This window comes from Xyrauchen texanus, chromosome 6, assembly GCF_025860055.1.
Source record: "Xyrauchen texanus isolate HMW12.3.18 chromosome 6, RBS_HiC_50CHRs, whole genome shotgun sequence".
Classification (NCBI taxonomy): Eukaryota; Metazoa; Chordata; class Actinopteri; order Cypriniformes; family Catostomidae; genus Xyrauchen; species Xyrauchen texanus.
Window position 1 is genome coordinate 22,629,327 of NC_068281.1, and position 21,992 is coordinate 22,651,318.

At 39.9% G+C, this 21,992-nt stretch overlaps 1 protein-coding gene across 1 annotated transcript in view; it reads right to left on the reverse strand.

Moving 5' to 3' along the window:
- Positions 1-6,264: 6,264 nt before the first annotated feature.
- The window catches only part of LOC127644780 (cadherin-18-like), an 81,351-nt gene continuing 65,623 nt past the window's right edge, over positions 6,265-21,992 (reverse strand). Inside the window, exons 8-12 of the mRNA XM_052128159.1 lie at positions 18,222-18,358; positions 16,951-17,072; positions 14,566-14,680; positions 7,789-8,040; positions 6,265-6,982 (exon numbers count right to left, since the gene is read on the reverse strand). Coding sequence (XP_051984119.1) covers positions 6,477-6,982; positions 7,789-8,040; positions 14,566-14,680; positions 16,951-17,072; positions 18,222-18,358 — 1,132 coding nt within the window. The 3' untranslated portion in view covers positions 6,265-6,476. The remainder of the gene's footprint in view (positions 6,983-7,788; positions 8,041-14,565; positions 14,681-16,950; positions 17,073-18,221; positions 18,359-21,992) is intronic.

Below are 21,992 nucleotides of genomic sequence, written 5' to 3' on the forward strand. Positions count from 1 at the left end.
GTGCAAAGGACAGAAGGCAGGTTGAACTTCCTCAGCTGGCAAAGGAAGTACAACATCAGCTGGGCCTTTTTCACAATTGAGTAAATGTGTGTCACCCACTTCAGGTCCTGTGAGATGGTAGTGCCCAGGAAACTGAATGACTCCACCTGCCACAGTGCTGTGACAGGACAGGAATAATGACAGGAATAATGATTGAGCATTTGAAGCAGCATGGGACTTCACACTGCTCCAGGGATCTATTGAAGATCTGTGTGAAGATGGGGGCCAGAGGGTTAGCACAGGATCAAAGACACGATGGTGAGATGCCGTCTGGGCCTGAAGATTTCCTCATATTTTGTTTCCAAAAGACCTGGCTCACATCATCTTCACAGATCTTAAGTGCAGGTTGAGTAGCAGGAAGGTGGAGGAGGGGAGTTGCAGGAGGTGTTGGTGTTTGTGTGAAGTGGGGTGTGAACTTTTTTGGGGGGTGAACTAACACTTTAATTCAGTTACTAGTGTCTATGCTATTCATATTAAAATATTAATGGTAATAAAAATAACAATACAACTTATAATCATACTTTTAATGAAATACTTAACATTTTTGTATATTAGCATGGCAGAGTAAGCATGCCACTAAGCAATACCAATATCCATGATATATAATTTCCTTTCTTGTGTTATTGCTTAAATGTTGCAGGTGTTACACAACATGTCCTGGACAATAATATCTAGAAAAGAGTGATCACATCTTTTGCTAAATGTAATTAAGTTTTTATACTAACTTAGATACAGTTAGATGCAATTGCATAATATATCTATGGAATATATTCCTTACATTTGACAATTTTGCAATTGTTCCACACATTACCAAGAAGAGTAGCAAGTTCAAAACTTAGTCTGTGATGAAATTATTAATCAGCTCGCATCACAAATACAAACAACAAACCACGGCTTTAACTCCACAAATCATCAAAATGTCAAATTCTTGGGTTTCCATCTGTGTTATTTTGATATTAAATGATTAGTTCACCCAAAAATGAAAATTATCTCATAATTTACTCACCCACATGTCACCCTAGATGTCAATTACTTTCTTTCATCTGCTGAACACAAACAAATATTTTTAGAAGAATATCTCAGCTCTTTAGGTCCATACAAAGCAAGTGAATGTGTGCCCAAATTTTGAATCACCAAAATCCACATAAAGGCAACATAAAAGCACTCCAGATGACTCTGGTGGTTAAATCCATATCTTCTGAAGTGATATGATAGGTGTGGTGTTTTCTTTATGATTGGATTTGGGTGGATGGGTAGAGGGGAGGAGTTTATAGAGGCATAGACAGTCAAACAAACATGGTATTCACATACAGTCTGGCTATTTGAGGCACACAACACATTAATGTGGGCTTTCTAATGTTAAACATGTAATGGGGGAATGAGTGCTTCAAGGATCACATTCTCAGAGCAGACACCAATCACAACAATTATCAAACAGAAGCAAGATAGTAAGGGAAGTGGATCCTATCAGTTAAACATTTGTGAATAGACAGGATTTTCAACATGAGCAGAGGAGACTGCTGCAAGAAGTAACCATGTGGGACCCATCATTTCATTTTTGTCCTCTATATAAGACATACTGTGAGTTTTAGTTTGTTTGTTAGTTTTAAATTCTGAGTTTTGCAATTCTTAGACCTTACATGCCACATATTGAAGTTCTGGTGTATCCTGGGCTTTCAGATACACCAAAAGTTAGTGGTTTGGACATGACAATGTTTGAAACATTTTATGGAAAAGGGATCCAACTGTAATATAGATGTTTGTTTTTGTTTGGGTATATACAATAGGGTAAAACAACAGCAGCAACAACAACAAAAACAGCAACGATATTCCAATAAAATATGAGACAATCTTTTGAAACTTTGCCAAGTTTCAAACTCTCAAAACCCTCATTATTGCAATATTTAAATTTTTTGTAATAGCTACAAGCTGTCCCAAAAACAAATTAGAATCTATGCAAAGACTGAGTATACACATATGTGCCCATATTAAGAATATGCTTACCCATCCTTGACCATTGTCACTGTATAATAAATCAAGACATAAATGCTATTCAAGCAATATCATTCAATATTTCCAGAACATAATTAAAAGAGTCATGAATTTCTATTTTTTATAAAATTGTATTATCTTTCCTGAGGTTCACTGACAATGTCAGTAAAGTTTTTTGCATTCTTTTTTTTTTATTTTTTTTTTTACAAATTATAATTTTCAACCCTGTCTTTGACCCTCTGGCTGAACTTAATTGTAAACTCCTACTGTTCTGATTGGCTAACATTGTGCAGGCTCTAAATTTCAGCCATATTGAAAACACAATCAGAAGAGAATAAACAAGCTCTCCACAACATTATAAAGCAACATTTCAGGGTTTACACACAACACACATTCAACACATTGCATCCGAATATTTTAAACTTCACTCAAACACATCAGCACCACAACTAATAAACAGTCATGTCATTTGAAATATTCATGAATTAAACCGTTTACTCACGGTTTTGCTGTCAAGTCCAAGTGTTTTTAACTGCCCCATTTTTCAATAACAGTTCCTTTGCAAAACTTGAGTCATATTATGACTCGTTCACAAGTAGTAAATGCTGATATTAGCAGCACAAACACAGTCCATAGCAGGGTAAAACATGATGCACACACATACAGGTCCTTCTCAAAAAATTAGCATATTGTGATAAAGGTCATTATTTTCCATAATGTAATGATAAAAATTAAACTTTCATATATTTTAGATTCATTGCACACCAACTGAAATATTTCAGGTCTTTTATTGTTTTAATACTGATGATTTTGGCATACAGCTCAAGAAAACCCAAAATTACTATCTCAAAAAATTAGCATATTTCATCCGACCAATAAAAGAAGTGTTTTTAATACCCCAAAAAAAAGTCAACCTTCAAATAATTATGTTCAGTTATGCACTCAATACTTGGTCGGGAATCCTTTTGCAGAAATGACTGCTTCAATGCGGCGTGGCATGGAGGCAATCAGCCTGTGGCACTGCTGAGGTGTTATGGAGGCCCAGGATGCTTCGATAGCGGCCTTAAGCTCATCCAGAGTGTTGGGTCTTGCGTCTCTCAACTTTCTCTTCACAATATCCCACAGATTCTCTATGGGGTTCAGGTCAGGAGAGTTGGCAGGCCAATTGAGCACAGTAATACCATGGTCAGTAAACCATTTACCAGTGGTTTTGGCACTGTGAGCAGGTGCCAGGTCGTGCTGAAAAATGAAATCTTCATCTCCATAAAGCTTTTCAGCAGATGGAAGCATGAAGTGCTCCAAAATCTCCTGATAGCTAGCTGCATTGACCCTGCCCTTGATAAAACACAGTGGACCAACACCAGCAGCTGACATGGCACCCCAGACCATCACTGACTGTGGGTACTTGACACTGGACTTCAGGCATTTTGGCATTTCCTTCTCCCCAGTCTTCCTCCAGACTCTGGCACCTTGATTTCGAATGACATGCAAAATTTGCTTTCATCTTAAAAAGTACTTTGGACCACTGAGCAACAGTCCAGTGCTGCTTCTCTGTAGCCCAGGTCAGGCGCTTCTGCCGCTGTTTCTGGTTCAAAAGTGGCTTGACCTGGGGAATGCGGGGATGTTTCTACTCCAGACTCAGTCCACTGCTTCCGCGAGGTCCCCAAGGTCTGGAATCGGTCCTTCTCCACAATCTTCCTCAGGGTCCGGTCACCTCTTCTCGTTGTGCAGCGTTTTTGCCACACTTTTTCCTTCCCACAGACTTCCCACTGAGGTGCCTTGATACAGCACTCTGGGAACAGCCTATTTGTTCAGAAATTTCTTTCTGTGTCTTACCCTCTTGCTTGAGGGTGTCAATGATGGCCTTCTGGACAGCAGTCAGGTCGGCAGTCTTACCCATGATTGCGGTTTTGAGTAATGAAACAGGCTGGGAGTTTTTAAAAGCCTCAGGAATCTTTTGCAGGTGTTTAGAGTTAATTAGTTGATTCAGATGATTAGGTTAATAGCTTGTTTAGAGACCCTTTTCATGATATGCTAATTTTTTGAGATAGGAATTTTGGGTTTTCATGAGCTGTATGCCAAAATCATCAGTATTAAAACAATAAAAGACCTGAAATATTTCAGTTGGTGTGCAATGAATCTAAAATATATGAAAGTTTAATTTTTATCATTACATTATGGAAAATAATGACCTTTATCACAATATGCTAATTTTTTGAGAAGGACCTGTAGGTGCACTGAGGCGCAGATCGCTGGAAACACATTCAAATGGTCAAAGACATCCAGCTAGTCCTTATTTACATACACCAACAATTAAAAATAGCGCAGATGGCCGAAAGAACAGCAAGACACAGAGCAGCTGAACGAAGCCGAACAAAGTCTCCTTTTCTGAGTTGTAACTGACATCGCGTCTTTTAAAAGTTGTGCGATAATGATTACGCGTCTGTGTAATGCATGTTGTATGCACAAATTGCTTAAAAATAGTCCTGGTAGTCCCTTTTTGGTGTTTAGGAATAGTAGGTAAAACAAGGCCTGTCTCTCTCCCTCTCTGTTTACGATGTTAACTAAATGCCAGTGGAGGGCCGCGGGTGCGATGACTGTTGTGGGGGCATGTAATTATAACTGAGCGATGTCTTGTGATGTCACGTACATACAGTTTTGAAAATGAGACGTTTCAATAGAGAGGGAACTATAAATGCTCTTTTTAGACTGGGAAGGAAGTTATGAGTATTTTCTGAGGATGTTTTTTATAGTAGTTACCTATTATATGTCTAAATATCAAGGGAAATTAGATTTTCCATTGCATTACCCCTTTAAGAACCATTGTGCAAAGCTTGGAGGAGTGCAACATTTTTTTTCTTTTTTGTAATTTAGATAAAACACCTTTTATGTCTTGCTTATTCCACTGTAAAGTGTTATGCATAAAAACATATAAAAGCACACACATGCATACAGTGTGTGTATATATATATATATATATATATATATATATATATATATATATATATATATATATATATATATATATATATATATATATATATATATAAAATGTGTTTTGATGCACTGTGCTTTTTTTGGCCTGACTTGTCTTGCCTTCTTGTTCAAGTCAAGATATCTTTGTAAATTTTTTATATATAATTATAAAAATGCCTCTTTATTGACTGGCTGAATCAAATAATTTCATAGGTTGTTTGATTTAATTAGACCAACTATCACAAGGCAATTTATTATATAGGATTTGAGCGTTATCATCTCATCTTCCTCTTAACATTAAATATTTCACTAAAGATGGTTATGAAGCAAGGCCTTGTCTTATTCCTAAATACCAATCACAATTTCCAAAGGAATTCAGCTACAACTAATTACAATATTTACTCAGGAACAATTTAATCTTAAATAAACTAGACATATTGTATGATTAAACAACCAGTCCATGGTAGTCTGCCAAAAGAATGGATACCTTGTTTTTATTTGAACCATCTGAATTGTCTTTTTAAAAGTATTTATATATCTGAAAGTAGTTATGGTTTTTGACTAGGATTGAAATTGATCCCACTTTTGAAACTCCCTCAGCATTCAAAAAGTTGTCCTTGAAAATAATTCAACACCACTTCTGACAGATGAGCACATTTAGATCAGTGAAATGTGTGTGTTGACGGTGTGAAGTCATCATCATCATGACGGCGGGTTTTAAAACAGATTTCTGGCTTTTTATCTGCATGTTGTGAGGCTTGTGGGAATTGATCAGGACTGCATTGCAACACAGACTTTTCACAGTTGATTTATAAATACTAGGAAAGTAATAAAAGCTGTCCACTCAAGCATTTGAATCCAATTATCTTTCACAGAATGCCATTGTTATCCAATTAAAACTCTGCTGCTCATGAGAATTATAATAAGATATTTTCTTGGTTTTGACAGAGGTGATTTATACTGAACGTTGATCTAGCAAAGAAATGAACTTCATAGTGAGTAAAAAATGTAAACTTAAAGACTACAAGATGCGCAAACATAAGTAAAAATATCTATTGTGAGAGGGAAATAATCTGTTTTGTTTAAAAAATATCACCACATTCCAGTTGGGAAATTGAAATGATGTGCGTTGTAAATAATTTCTACCATGTTAGCTGCTGAAACAAGACAAATATGCAATAGAGTAAGTTTTACTTATCGGTAATCATTCATTTTATTAAGCAGTACAAAATATACATCAGGGAAAATAGCTTCCTTTCTGAGTTGTAATTTTTTCTCAATTACATTTTTGTATTTTTTTTTTTCAAAAATCAACATACCTTCTTTCACTTGTAGAGGCCAGTGAAAAACAACAGTCGAATAATCCCACAACAAAACTTGATGACAAAAAAGTCTTCACTACAGTCCCGTTTGACCAGACATCAAGGAGACGATTAACAACTTCTGCTTTTACAAAACATGCACAGCCATTATGAGGTGTGCCTGTTGCCTTTCTCTTGAAAGAGTCTGGAGAGTATTTGTACCTCAGGACCCCAGTTGTCTACCTCACTGAGATCCAGGTCTGACTGAGGCTCAGGGAGATCCAGAGAACTTATGGAACCAGACGGCGAACCACGTCCTTCGTAAGCATACGTCTGAAGAGAATCGTACGGAGGCCCGCTCATATCCCCGTTGGCCTCAACCACCTTCAGCTTAATCACCTCATGAATGTCCTTGTCTGGTAAGTTCAAAGAAGGACTGAGAGCCTCTGTCCCCAATGTTCTCCACACCTCCGACTGAAGGTCCTTCCTCCACATGATCTCCTCCGCTGCAGCAGGGTTCCTCAGTGCAGCTATGTCAAAGGCCTCTGTGTCTTCCTCGCCTCCTCCCTCGTCATCGTATGTCACAACATTCTCCCTAATATCCTCCGGCGAAATGATCAGAGGCTCCTTCTTGCTCTTCTTACTTCGCAGAGTGACAAACAGAACCACAATTGCTACAAGAGAGAAGACACAAACTCAGTTCTTTCATCCTTGTAAATGGTGATGCGAATTAGCTGTACTATTATCGTGAGTTTGCATTTAAACAGGCATACCAAATGTAAAATCTGCATGCTGACATTTTCATAAGGGGTAAAGCTATGTCTGTCTCATGCAAAATCTGTATATTTATTTATTTATTTTTTTTTTTCCTAAATATCTTTGCTCCTTCCTGAGAAAAATGTTACACTTTCATATACTGTACAGTGGGGTTCCAAAATCTGATGCCATATTGAAAATCTGAAATGTTCTTCATTTAAACATTTTTCTTTTGTGTTTTATTTTTTTTCTTTTATTTTTTTAAGATTTTAAAGTTATGAAAAATAAATGTCACTTATTATATAAGCACATAGTTTAGTGTGACATAGACCATGTAAATATATTTGTCCACTAGGACAGATTTCCTTGCTTCCATTGATGCACATAAGATGCTTTTTGGAACATTCTCAAATCATGCTGGGACAACATGCATCATCAGGTTTTTGCACGAACTTGTGGAGTCCATGCCAGCATGAGGGCATACCTTCTCTGAAGCAAAAATACAAAGAAATTCTGAAATTCATGTTAATTTAAAAATATTCACACATTATTATACTGTTAATATCTTTTGTAAAGAAACAAAATGGAAAAAGGCAAAATTGAAGCATTTTGACAAGTGGCTTTGGGACCCCAATGTATCTCTGTTTTTTCCATGACCAAATATTATGATAAATACATGAAAGTGAGAGATAACCTATTTATTGGCCACTGTTTCCAATCTTACCCAAGAGGATGAGCACACAGAGCAGGATGGCAATGAGGGCTCCAGTGCTGAGACCCGCTGAGGAGAGAAAGGCTTGAGCCCTGCACACAGGCACTCTGGCCCCACTCTGGCATGGACACACCCTGAGCGTAAGTGTGCTGGTGCTGCTGAGGACAGGCTCTCCTCCATCCCACACAACCACGGGCAGCTGGTACAGCTCCTGTTCCGCCTGGCTAAAGCCTTGCCTGAGTGCCAACACGCTTGCGCTGCTGTCTGTCAGAGAGAGCAGAGTTTAATTTTAGCTGTCTGTATGCATGATAACGCTGTGCAACACAAGGCAAACAAAACAACTCACACCCCATGCTTGGCGGTTGCCTGTGAGAATGGATTTTGAATATTACACTCTGTTGCTTAATTTTTAAGCTGCTTGCTCCAGTTTGGGATTCTAAAATTAGATCAGTCTATGTGTACATGTATCTCCACACTCTTTTTTGCGGATATTTACTGTTGGTCTCTTCATGTGTTTTTAGTACGACTGTGCTGGTAAAATTATACAGTATATAGATTTGTTCTCAATACTTGTTATAATGATATTGAATCAATTCTTTAGACCCCTATGTTAAAAGTTTTATTCATTTACTCTTTGGTGATCCACAAACCTAGTTTTTACAGACTGGATGGCTATTTAAAACAAGTATAAATGCCCTCCAATACTCATTTGAGATTAACAGCAATCTGATCACTCAAACCTTAGGAGGTGATTTAAGATGCATACAAAACATGACTTGGCCAAGTGTCCTCCTCCCTAACCGAACTACGTCAGCAAATGGAAGTTTGGGAGGCTTGTAATTCACACATGAGCAAGCAGTCATGGATGTGACACATAGATGGAGGAACCACGAAACTCAACACTAATTGCTATATGAGGCGGAGAGAGAGTTTAGCAAAAACCCTCTCAAAGTTAAGTAAATAAAATGCAGCATAAAAAAACTGTTGCATTTTTACAGCAGTTGTTTAAGCAATTTTTGCAACCTCCTCTTTTTAGTTTTTATGAGCCACATAAAATGCAACACAATTTCACTGCCAAGCATCAGCATCATCACTTAAGTGTAACTTAAGTGTTACATTTGCACATAGTGCAGGAAGAGTAGATCAGGTTTGTTTTGTGTAGGGACAACTATGTGGTCAAGTGTAAATTAAATGTGCATACACAATCAAATGCATAAAGAGACTCCAAAATCTAGTGAGTGTCCTCCAGAGGCAGCATTTTAAGACATCATAGGTGAGCTCCAGACATGAAGGCTGTTCCAAAAGGTAGTTATCTTAATTATGCTGCCTCTGATATATTGTTTTGATATATAAGATATATTGTTTGGCCAAATTATAAATTAGCATCATATGTTTCCTTCCCCGTATAGGCAATCCCAGAATGGCCAATTTATAAATTAGCATCATATGTTTCCTTCCCCATATAGGCAATCCCAGAATGCACTGTGATGAACTCAGCGGAAAAATAAAACCACAGAATCCACGCCGAGAATGAACCACATTATAGCGATCATGAAGAGGTTACCCCATGTGACTCTACCATCCCTATCAACCAGGCAAATTTGGTTGCTTAGGGGACCTTGCTGGAGTCACTCAGCATGCCCTGGAATTATATAGCAAACTCCAGGGGTGGTAGCCAGCATCTTTAACATTGAGCTACCCAGGCCCCCTTTAATTAATTTTTAAAGTCTGCCATAGTTGTTTAAAGTCAGCCATAGTTGTGCCTAGGTTAACACACAAATGGATTACAAATTGTTGTCAATGAACAATAAACTGGGAAAGTAGAATGTATTTGAACAACAAAAAAGTTGCACTTCACCTTTATATTTACATTATTTTTATTTATTTTTTAATTTTGAGTTGGCTGTACCAGAAAACAATTCATTTTGAAAAATCATTATGGTATAATTTTCTTTTTCAAAGTCACACTGGCCCATTTTCACTTGTGTCTAATTTTAAAAACAGCGTGCTGGACTGCTGTACCTCTGAAACAGGAGTGTTGGAGCACTGGTGTGCTCGCACCCTGTAAATTCCACACAGTGACAAAAAGCTTTATGAACTCCCCACAGTCCACCAACATTTCTCATTTTTGAGAGGCTTTTGCACCCTCTCTCAAGCTGTCTCTACCTTCATTTCTCACATACTCACACACCCACCCACAGGCAGATCCTAAGCACCTCAGTGTATGCAGAGTCATGCAGCTCCCGCACATTGCAGATGTGTGTTAAGCGAGGAAGTGTAATTTGACTCTTGAGCCTAGGGGGATTTGTGTGGGAGCCTGGGGCTGCAAAGGCAAACCCTGTTTCCCTTTGGATTTGAGCTCTCTGGAGAGGAAGAGCTGTTTTTCTTCAGTAATTTATGGCATATAGAACCAGCAGTTATTGTGCTAAATATCACAGGAATATGTTAAAATTGCCCAAGTGTGCCACAGTTTTGTGAGCCGTTTACAGCACGGGACTGACAACTGTGATACTAGTATCCATGTTATAAGTTTACATTTACATTTATGCATTTTGGCAGACGCTTTTATCCAAAGTGACTTACAGCGCACTTATTACAGGGACAATCCCCCCCGGAGCAACCTTGAGTTAAGTACCTTGCTCAAGGGCCCAACAGTGGCATCTTGGTGGTGCTGGGTGATTAACTGGTGGTGCTGGGGCTTGAACCCCCGACCTTCTGGTCAGTAACCCTGAGCCTCAACCACTGAGCCACCACTGCCCCAATAAGTTAATTTGATTGACACATTTAGAACATACTAGGTAATGTTATCAATAGTTTTTACTAAACAATAGTAGAGCGATAATTAGGAGATAATTAGGTTGAAGTGAAGCTGCCAGAAAATGCAGAGTTAATCACTGCTTTGAGGTAAAGTTATATGTTATGTAATAAATAGCTAAAATAGAACTAAATGAAACCAGCTCATGTTATACATTCACTGGCATGCAACTTGCTTAGTTTATATGAAATAAATAAATAACATGAGAAGTTCTGCAACTACGTTTGGCACAACTAGACAATTTTTCTAATGTTCCATAAGAAAATGCAAACAATTTGCAAGAATGATTTTTTGAATATGTAAATACATGATATAGCAGGGTTGTCTCTTAATGATGTTTTAATGTTATGATTTTTGCTTGACACGCTACACTAAAGCGAATTTTAATTAGTTGATTTTACATGTGTGTTTTTTTAACCCCTGGTTTGCTCCTGATATGGGTCCTACTGTAAATGACCTGAGACAGAACTGACTGATCTATGGTCCATGGATACTGCACTACTGAAAATAGAATCTATGAACTATTTATGTAGAAATTAGTATTTCAGGTGATGACCTGCAGGTAGATGATATTTAATGTGTCAAATCACTGTAAAAAATAAATAATGAAATGTGACAGAGGGTAGAATGATCATTAGCGAATCTTGACAAATAAAGTTTGCAAGAAAATGCATCTTTAATAATACATGTATGGGAAATTCACAGTTGCACTTTTATTTAAATAGCAGTGAATTGTAAACACTTTTCCTATGAAAACACAAGCAAGTGAAGCATGCATACACTGCATATAATTAATATTCACTGTGAGACGTGTTGTGCAATAAATAAACCAACAATAAATTAATAAATAGAAAAAAAGCATCAACAACAAATACTGTCAATACTGCAGTTTTGGCACAATTCCTGATTGCTATAGCTGTTATTACTTAATATGAGTGTTTAAATGCTGGAGATAAATGACCAGAGAGAAAATTGGCAGAGTAGGGACCCTCTCGTGTTATGTCCCACATCTCAGATGAAACATACTTATGCACATGCAAACACATTTAAACTATTGCCAAAGCCATGGCACAAGATCAAACTTTACATAGGCTATCTTTGTGCACTGATACACCATGCTGGATTTATTTTTTCCACAGAGCTCATCACAATACATTCTGAAATTGCCTGTGAATGATCCATGTGATGCTGCCTTAGAAATTCGCCAAAAAAGTATTTTAGGAGGCAACATAAATAAGTTGCCTACCTTTTGGAACAGTAGTGTCATGTCAGAAGTGCATATTATGCCTTAAAATCCATAGGCAGCTCTCTAGGTATTGGAAGAGAGCTCATGTGTTTCATCACCCACTTTCCGAAACCATGGAAACATTCATCATGAATGCTCTCAAGATTCAGAATATGAACTATGTCGAAAAATATAAAAGTCAAGATATTATTCAGTTGAACCCACTGCCATTTCCTAGAGGGAGAATAAGAATATCTCTAGAGGGAATTTCAGTCATATTCTTTACGTTATCACCCCTGCCTCACCCTGGAAAGCAGTGTGGTTATATGGACACTGGCATAATCACTGCATTACCACAAACACAACTGAAGAAACATCACTGTGATCTAGAATGACAGTCCTACACACCCACCAAATCAGCAAGCACGTTGCTGCAACAGAGTGCTCCTAAAAGGAATTGTTCACCTAAAAATTAAAAATTTAGATTTTTTATCTTTGTCCTTTTTAAACTTGACCACCCAGTGTGACAATTCACCATCTAGATCTTTAAAAGGTAAAGGCCATTTGAAAACTTGTTATAACATTTTCTTCCATGTTTCATGGAATTAATAAGAATGTAGAGATACTTATATAATTTGGCACAAGCACCATCCTACGGTTCAGCGCTCAGACTGTCTGACTGCTCGGTTGCTCAAACAGTCAGATCCTGACGGAGCTAAGAGGGTATGGGATCTGAGCTTACCCCAACTCAGGATGGGTTCTAAACGTCTAGGTTACGGATGTAACCTCCGTTCCTTGATGGGGGAACGAGACATTGTGTCGAAGAAGTGACACTAGGGGTCTCTCTTGAGTGCCGAATATGCCTCTGATCTATGAAAAAGGCCAATGGAATTAGGCAGACAGTATTTGCATACCCCGCCCTGGACATACGGGTATAAAAGCGGAGAAATATGTCGAGTTCAATCAGGAATTTTCTGAGGAGCCGGAAATGGTCCGACCACTACAGTGGCTTGGCTCAGCGACGTGGCCAGGAGGACACAACGTCTCGTTCCCTCCATCGGGGAACGGAGGTTATATCTGTAACCTAGATGTTCCCTGTCTGTCGCTCACTTCGACGTTGTGTCGAAGAAGCGACACTAGGGGTCCAATTCAAATCACGCCATGTGCTGAGCCGTGTACGTGTACTGCTGACACAAGAGCAATTGCAATTGGTTGTTGCGTCAGCATGATTAAATGATGAGTGACTTAATCGTAAGGGAACATCTCGGTTAAGTGTGAACCTCAGTTCCCTGAGATGAAGGGAACAAGACAGTAAGCTGGCCGCACTACAGACTTGATTATATACCAGACAGATTTGCACCTAAAAGGGCAAGGCTTAAATACCATGGCCAATCTTAGAATTGGCATTATTATAGAAAGGTTTCAACTAGGTCACCAGAAAAGGAATTTCCCATATGCGTCAGCATGATGCAATGCATCATTCCCTTCATCTCTTGGAACTCAGTTTACATACGTAACCGAGACGTGTTCCAGGTTGACACCAGTGGTTCATTACCTGCACAGTGCGAAAGATGATATCAAATTTTCATGCACACTGTTGTTTGGAGAAAACAATCAGTGCTCTCAAGCATTTGTTATCATTCACTGAGAAGCACTTCAACAAAAAAACATTGCAGGGCACAGTGGACATTTGCTTCAAAGTTTTCTAAGTCTTAAAAATGAATAACCCCAAACAGCAGAATTTCTACAGACTGGAAACTTGAAAACCAAACAGACAATACATTTCTACCTTTTAAATTGTTGTTGTAGTCTACTTGCCGGTCTCACTGTGTGGTTGTGGTGAAGTGATTTTGATGACCAAGAATTATTTTTTACATTTTCAAACCAATTTGGGTATATTTTAACCCAACGTGCTGCAATGACTTTGCAGCAAAGTTACTGATGAACAGTCCAACAGTTGGGATAGTCATTAAGGGGAGCAAAGGTTTATACTGATGTTTCAGATGTAAAGACAAATATTTTTATTGCATATATATATATATATATATATATATATATATATTTTTTTTTTTTTTTTAATATACATTTTTTGTAATTATGATCTGTAATAGGTATAAACTGAAATAAAGCTCTAAAGTACTGCTGCTATGAGCTCTGGGCTGTTATTGTCTGCCTCTTATCTCCCTGATTGCCCAATTAAATTCTCCCAGCCCTGATTCACTAAAACAGCAGTCCAGCGTTAAAATTAATCATTACAGCCCAGCCATCCCGACCAGGGAGCCTTGAGCTAACATAAATACAGACCTGAGAAACAGCACTCCTGGCCTATAAAAAGCTGTATGAAAAAAAAAAGCAAAAAGGGGAGGAGAAGCCACAAATGAGGTGTGACAACATGTGGTACTAAATATGTTTGTGAAGAGGCACTGAGGGTTTGCCCTGAGCAAACATCAGGAAATCAGTTGGAAAACAGATTCCATTACTGAGAAAGGCTCTTTAGATCAGTCAGATCTTATTTGACTTTCATGAGGTCTTGTGCACAACCTAAGTACTGAATGTGGAATTTGTTTTTGTAACCAACTTCTAAAACACAGGCTTTATTGTCAAACCATTTTCAAACCCCTTCAGCTAGATTAATTTAGATAAATTCAAAATATAGTCTATGGCACTCAGGTGTTCTTTATGTAAGTATAATTAACAACAGACAGTTTTATTGAAAAAGAATGCACATGCATTTACAGGGACATTTTACCTTCATTGTCCTTCAGTGTGAAGTTTGGATTCACTGGAAGGTCTTCTGGTAAAGCAAACGAGTACTGGCCAATGGCAAAGTTATCCTTGTCTGTGGCCCTGATGGTCTGAATCACCTTGAAAAAGAAGGAAAATAAAAAATAAAATAAAAAACAGAACCAGCAAGAGAGAAAAAGTGTGGCAGGGAAAAACGAGGAGGACTGATAACAAGCTAAGTTCTTTCTCCACTCCAAACATTAAGGCTGAACAAAAAATGGCACTAAAATATCTAGAAGAGGCACATTGCTTCTCCAGGAGACAGGTTTTGTCACTCCCTTTAACCCAGAAATGTAATTGCACCACCTGGGCTTTTTTCCACTTTTCCACTTTTGAAAGACATTAACTTCAGACTGCTGACCTAAAGCCCCATGCCCAGTGGGTTGTCTGGATCACAGACATTGAATAGATAGCAGCTTCAAGTATAGCTCAGCCTCATGATGTATTGTCATCTTTATAACCTAATTGGCTCCATCAGCTACAAGTGGAAATCTCCTCATTTAGAGTATAGACCAATTATTGAAGCCTTTCACTGTCTGTGCAGCACGATCTATGTGAGATCAGGGATTTCTCTTTCTAGTGCTATTTCACACCAGAGATTTTAGTGCAGACCCAAGTCTGACTTACGTCAGAATTTTGTTTGTTTGTTTGGTTTTAAAGTGGTTTTCTAAACGCAGAAGCAAACCACAACCGACAATGAAGTATGCAACAAAAATGTAAAAAAGGTAAATAATAAAAAATAAATATAAATAAAATCATTACAGATGAAGTGGAGTGCAGTTCCCATTAGAACTCAGAGAGGTATTCTCACTGATGATGCAAATGTACTATTGTTCAGACCCAAAAGTACAATGGGAGTGGGGGGAGGGTGGAAGAATCAAACTTAAGTTTGGACCTAGCAAACGCTTTTTGTCAAATTACAGTGTACAGTTTCATGCAGCACAGTGTTGTGGATCAATGCAGAGCACATCAAAGGGAAACAAATCTTACTGTGAGTTGAACCAGTACAAGCAATGTGGTTTTGCCTTATCTCTGTGGAAACACTTAATAAAGGACCACAGCATGACAGCAATCCCTGATTGTTTTGCGCAGTGACACTCACAAATTTCAGTAATTGGAAAGAAGGCTTTATTTTGATAATTGATGGGACAGTTCTAGTTCAGCAGACTAAAAGTCATAATTAATGAGAGCCAATTTCTAAACTTATGAAAGGAGCTCTGCCTTCTAAGGACACATGCTCAAAGGTTACATGGATTGAATGAATTTGTATATAAAAAAGCACCATGGCACCTTAAAAGCAGCCAATAATTCAGCAAGAGTCCAAGATTAAGATGCAACAATGTATATTCATCACAGACTGCCAGTTCCAGGCAGAATAATTTACCATACCTTTAGTAAAATACCCTTTAAGGTTTACCTCCAGCATTGCAGACAGAACTCTTTGGAGGGAACCCTTGATATTTAATTAAAAACATCTGACTTCCCACTGTGTGTAGATTATGTGTTCCAGACTTCTTAGCAATATCATTGAAGGGTAAAGCTATAATGGGTATTGCACTGCACTGCTGTGCATTGCTGCACGTGGGCCTAGATTCAAATGTGCAACGATTAACATTTCCTCCAAGCCATTTTATAGTGCTCAATGTAGACTGCTATCTGCCGGTGAATACATTGATACATGCTGAATTATTTATAAGTTTAAGAGCCTTCCAAGTCTTTTGAGCTACAGACAAACCATCCCTGATGGTGTCAGACATACCATAAAAGGGAGCGTGTTGACTGTGTTTACCCATGTGGCCATTGAGTGGGTGTAGGTGGGAATGTGTTCATACATCTGTGTAAGAAGGAAAGGTGGATATTTCACCTAAAAATTATAATTCTGTCATCACATACTCACCCTTATCATGTTTTTTTCTTAAAAGTATGACATTCTTTCACAGAACAAAACAGGAGATATTAGGCAGCATGTATACTCAATCACAATTCACTTTCATTATATGGGAAAAATATGCATTAAAGTGAATGGTGATTGAGTCTAACTTTCTGTGTTCAATGACAGAAACAAAGTCATATGGGTTTAGAACAACATGTTGGCAGAATGTTTATTTTTGGGTAAACTATCCCTTTTAACCATGTCAAAAGGAAGAAGGTTTTAGAGAAAAAAGGAAGAAAAAAATGCTTAGAAATAGGGCAGAAGAGAAAAGAAGGAGGGAGACAGCATATCAGATTGTAGAATGAAGCAGGGAGGGAGTTTCAGGTGTTCAGAGGGGAGATGAAGAGAGGGAATAAGACAGGCTGAAACAGAATGAAAAGGAGACACTAAGAAAATGACTGAGAGGAGATAACTAACCTGGCCTGCCTTGGAGCTTTCACACACAATGAGGGCACTGTCTGTGGCAATATAGGGGGCATTGTCATTGACATCCAAGACCTGGACTGTGACTGGTACAAAGCTCACCAGATCTGGATTGTCTGGAAAACAAATATTCAATCTTGGGTGTGTTGATTTCTATCAAAGCAATTAAAAAATTACACAAAATATGGCAATAAAGAAATGAATAATATAATTAAAAAAACAGAACAAAACGGAAGATTCATGTATGAGGGATTTCACGTAATGAAGCCATGCTATATCTGCATAAGAAAGGGATTGGTGTAAAGTTTGGATCAATATTTGAACATAAATAACATCTTTTATGCCCAAGACGGTGATTTGTTGCCCTGAAATCTGGATTATAGGTGTTGTAAGTGATTTCTTTTATGGAATAGTATGCACAAAATGTTACTCCTTGAAAGATACACAGTGCACAGGGGCTTTTGTTATACTGAAACAGAAAATGGACCCTCCGACCATTGCAACATTGACAATGCATGTTAATTAGAAGGGTGTGTCCACATACTTTTTGCCACATAGTTTATCATTGTATTTGTATTTATTTTTTTTGTGCATTTAATGGTGGTCTTCTTACAGTGAGATGCATAATAATAGTGGTATTGTTACAATGAGATACAAATAAACTTTTTTTTAACAAAAAGATTCATACACCTCTCAAGGGCTAACTGATATGGGAATGGAAATTTGGTGTGGGAAAATCAAATTATGCCTGTTTTGGGCTCAGTAAATGCAAGTTTTGTTATGACTGTACTGAGATTAACTACAGTGACCAAACATGAACAGCCTACTATCATTAAGCATTATCAGAGGGCAGTTTCACACCATTAGCTGAACACCATTTTAAAAAAAAAAAAAAGGGAAGATGAAAGAAAATTGCTTAGATAAGCATCTGTAAAAATAAAAATAAAATAAATAGGAAAACGTGAAGACAATTGATCGACGCTGTCTACCTTCAAAGCCACACCCGTGTGTTACCTCAGCATCAGTCCCACAATGCAACACTCCTTTAAGGAGTCATTTGTTTTGGTCAGTATTGATGATTCAGACTTCAGGGCCATTTATTCCCTCTTGGACAAGGTGTTTCTAGTCCAAATTTCAAGCAGAAGGCTTGTTTCAAAATTAAGATATCATTGTTAAAATGGTTCCCTGTGTTTTTCTCAGAAACCCACATAAAAAAAAAATCTATGAGTATAGACAGGATTCTGGCTTTACCCTTCAATACATACCAATCTCTGAAGCCATTACAGTGATGTTGTGCAAGGCCACCTCCTCTCGGTCTAGAGTCCTGGTGGTTTTAATGAGTCCAGTGTTGGCATCAATGCTGAAAATTGTACCTTCTTCTGCATTTTGATCAATGGCGTACCTAAAGTTGCAATATGAAAGTTTCCTAAATTCAAAGATCTTCTAAGTTAGAAAGAAAGAAAACAGTTTTGTCAAGTGAAGCGACACTAGGGGACTTTCTTGAAGGGCTTGGTTACCTCTGAACTTGAGAAAAGGCCAATGACAATTTGGCAGACTGAATTTGCATGTCCCTCCCCCGGACGTACGTGTATAAAGGGAGGGAATCATGCCTCTGTTAATTCAGGTTTTGCACTCAAGAGCCGAGAATAGGGTTTAGCCATTTCAGTGGCTCGATTCAGCATCGTGGCCAGGGGGACACGACATACCAAGCATGGAAGCAGGCCAAGCTGCGCCTTTTCTCTCTCTATGTTTCTCGAATAGAGTTTAAGTGTCTGGGGCCATCTTAACGCTATTAATGCATCAGGGAAGCCATTATTTTCCAACTCTGATTCTTTCAGGGGGAAAAGACCCCGCGGAGACCACCAACTGCCCAGGCTGGGGGGAGGTAAAGAGTGGCGAAATATGGGCGACAGGCGCGGTGGTATAAACTACCTGCTGCAAGGGAGGAGTTACTACAAACACGGCGACCAGGGGACAGTGGGGAATTCCCCAGGGAGGGGCTGTCGCATGGCGCGTGAGATCCGAGAACCAAGACCGTGTGGGCCTTGTTGACTTGTCCCTCGTCCTCCCTGAACTTGCACAGCACCCGTGCAAGTAGGCTCACTGGGGGAAATGCGTACTTGCGCAGCCCCAGGGGCCAGCTGTGTGCCAGCGTGTCGGTCCTCAGGGGAGCCTCCACTAGGGAGTACCAGAGCGGGCAGTTGGAGGTCTTTTAGGAAGCGAACAGGTCTACCTGTCCTTTGCCGAACTACTCCAAAATCAGCTGTATCGCCTGGGGGTGAAGCTTTCACTCTCAGCTAAGCGTGCCCTGTTGTGACAAAGCATGTTGAGGTTGCTCAGGATGTGAGTGGCGCGCAATGATCTGAGTCGCTGCTGGCTCCAAAGACTGCGGGCGAGTCGTGACATGTGATAAGAGCACACGCCGCCTTGCCAATTTATTTACATTACTGTGGTGGTGCTGTCTGAGCAAATCAAGATGTGCTTGACCCGAAATAGCAGGAGAGACCTCTGCAGGGCAAGGATTACAGCCAGCAACTCTAGGCAGTTGATGTGCCATCCCAGCCGGGGCCCCATCCAGGAGACGGCAGCTGCGTGCCCGTTGCACACGGAGCCCCGACCCTGTTTGGAGGTGTCTGAGGTGACCAGATTGCATTGGGACACCTGCTGTAAGGGGACAGAGGTCTGTCTAAGGGTTGGGTGTCTGGCGGCAGAAAGAGGTGATGAACACATGATCTGTGCCACTGCGCCATGCCCATCTCAGGACTCAAGTTTGTAGCCAGTGCTGAAGCAGTCTCATATGCATCAACCCAAGTGGCACGGCCGCCGCTGAGGATGTCATATGGCCAAGGAGCATCCAGAACCACCGCTGTGCCTTGTTTCAGGGAACTTAGGCAGTTTAGCACTGGCTGCGTGTGCTCGTTTGTGAGGTGTGCTGTCGTTGAGACTGAGTCTAACTCAACATGCTGAGAAAAGAGATGCTCTGAACCGGGGAGAGATTGCTCTTTTCCTAGTCGACCTGAAGCCCTAGACGGCTGAGGTGCCTGAGCACCTGGTCCCTGTGGGTGCACAGAGACTCTCGAGAGTGAGCTAGAATCAGCCAGTCATCTAGGAAGTCAAGTATGCAGATGCCCACTTCCTTTAGTGGGGCAAGGGCGGCCTCTGCGACGTTCGTGAAAACATGAGGAGACAGGGACAAGCCGAAGGGGGGGACCTGGTACTAGAACGTCGGGCCTGTTGGACGTGAGCCGTAAGAAGGGTCTGTGCCGAGGCAAGGTGAGATGTGAAAGTACGTATGTGGCAGCGGGGGCGTTGTCAAGCGCTCGTCCATGAGAGAAATCGGTAAGGGCGCTTGCACCTGAGCTAAATTGTGTCTAACACCTGTTTCTAACTTCAGTGAGCATGGAGAGAGCGGGATAAAAGCAGCCACATAACCTCCAGTGGGGAGAGAGAGTCAGCAAGAAAAAAAAGCTGTACTAAGCTGTGGACTGTATATTAAGCTGTATAAAAACTAAAAAAGTGTTAATTAAAAGTCTTACCTTCGAGCTGGAAACCCTGTTGCCTGTGTCATCCTTCGCGGAGAGTGCTACAACTTATCCTTCAGGTCTGCCACTGCGAACCAATCTAGATGCTGGACACACGTTAGAATATATTTCCGCACGAGCACCTTTGAATGGGAGTGTGTTTGAGGCCCGGTTCAAAACTCGCAGGTCCGAGATTGGCTACCACGCACCACCTGTATTGGGTACGATGAAGTGAGGGCCGTAGAACCTTGGCTTCATCTTGGCTGGAGGGACGGCTCTATTGCACCCCTGTGGGGCGAGTGCCAGGTGAACTAAATCGCGTCGCTGAGTCGGATGGTCCCGGCCCGCTATCTCAACGTGTTGGAAGTGTAAGTGACGCTTTCAAGCTCTGAGCAGGGGGGCACTAAGGGGACATATTTACCCGATGAAACCGAGCCCGCTGCACTCCCCCAAATCGCCTTCATCGCCGGCCATGCCGGCCTCAATCCCATAGGAAGGAGGCGCGGGGGATGTGTGGGGGCATCTGAAGTGGCTTTCTCTCAGAGGAAAGAAAGCCACGACTGCATCGTTGACATGAACCATTCATAAATCGCTGCCTGTGTGTAATCTTAGCTCAGACACGCGAAGCAGCTCTCATGACCATCAGAAGCAGAGAGATATCTTCCGCATCCAGGAACTACACAAAGGCAGAAAGACATCTTTAAAAAGATGCAGCTTTAAAAAGACATTCAATGCCAATGTGTATACTCTTTTAGAGAAAACATACTCTTTTACTCTTTAAGGAAACGCTGTCGAAGCGCCCAGGGGCAAAGCTGCACTGCCGTGCAGAGAAGGAGAAAGACGCTGATATGCACCGTAGATCCAACAGCAATGCTCTACAGAGGTGAGTGGAACAGTAGTGATCTCCGCTCGCTGATCGCACAACCACTCGGCTCCAAAGAAGAAATCTGAAAGTACAGAGGCATGGTTCCCTCCCTTTATACCCATATGTCCGGGGGAGGGACATGCAAATTCAGTCTGCCAAAATCTCATTTGCCTTTTCTCATGTTCAGAGGTAGCCAAGGCCTTCAAGAAAGTTCCCTAATGTCGCTTCATTCGACAAAACATGCAATTATAATGAGAATAAATTGTACTTTAAAAGGAGTTTTTATGCTAGAGGATGTCCTTGAGTTAGAAAAATCCTCAAGACTGTTATTCAGCAATGGTTTTCATAAAACCAGATTCTTATTATCCCATAGATTTTACTGAGTTCGCATCATAACCATATCATGTCATCTCACATCTGATAGATCATTTCAAGGACTATTCGTCACTTTAAGGAAGTGAAGTCTAGGTTCCTTGAACGTTTCCTGCAAGTGTTCAAACTCTTTCCAAACAACAGTGGGAAGCACTCCATTCAAGTGACTTTAACATGATTACAGTTTCTAACTTTAACACGATTGTCATAAAAATTGTATTACTAAAATGTAAATGTTTTTCGGTTGCTGGATGCCCTCTGGATGCCTGGAACTAACG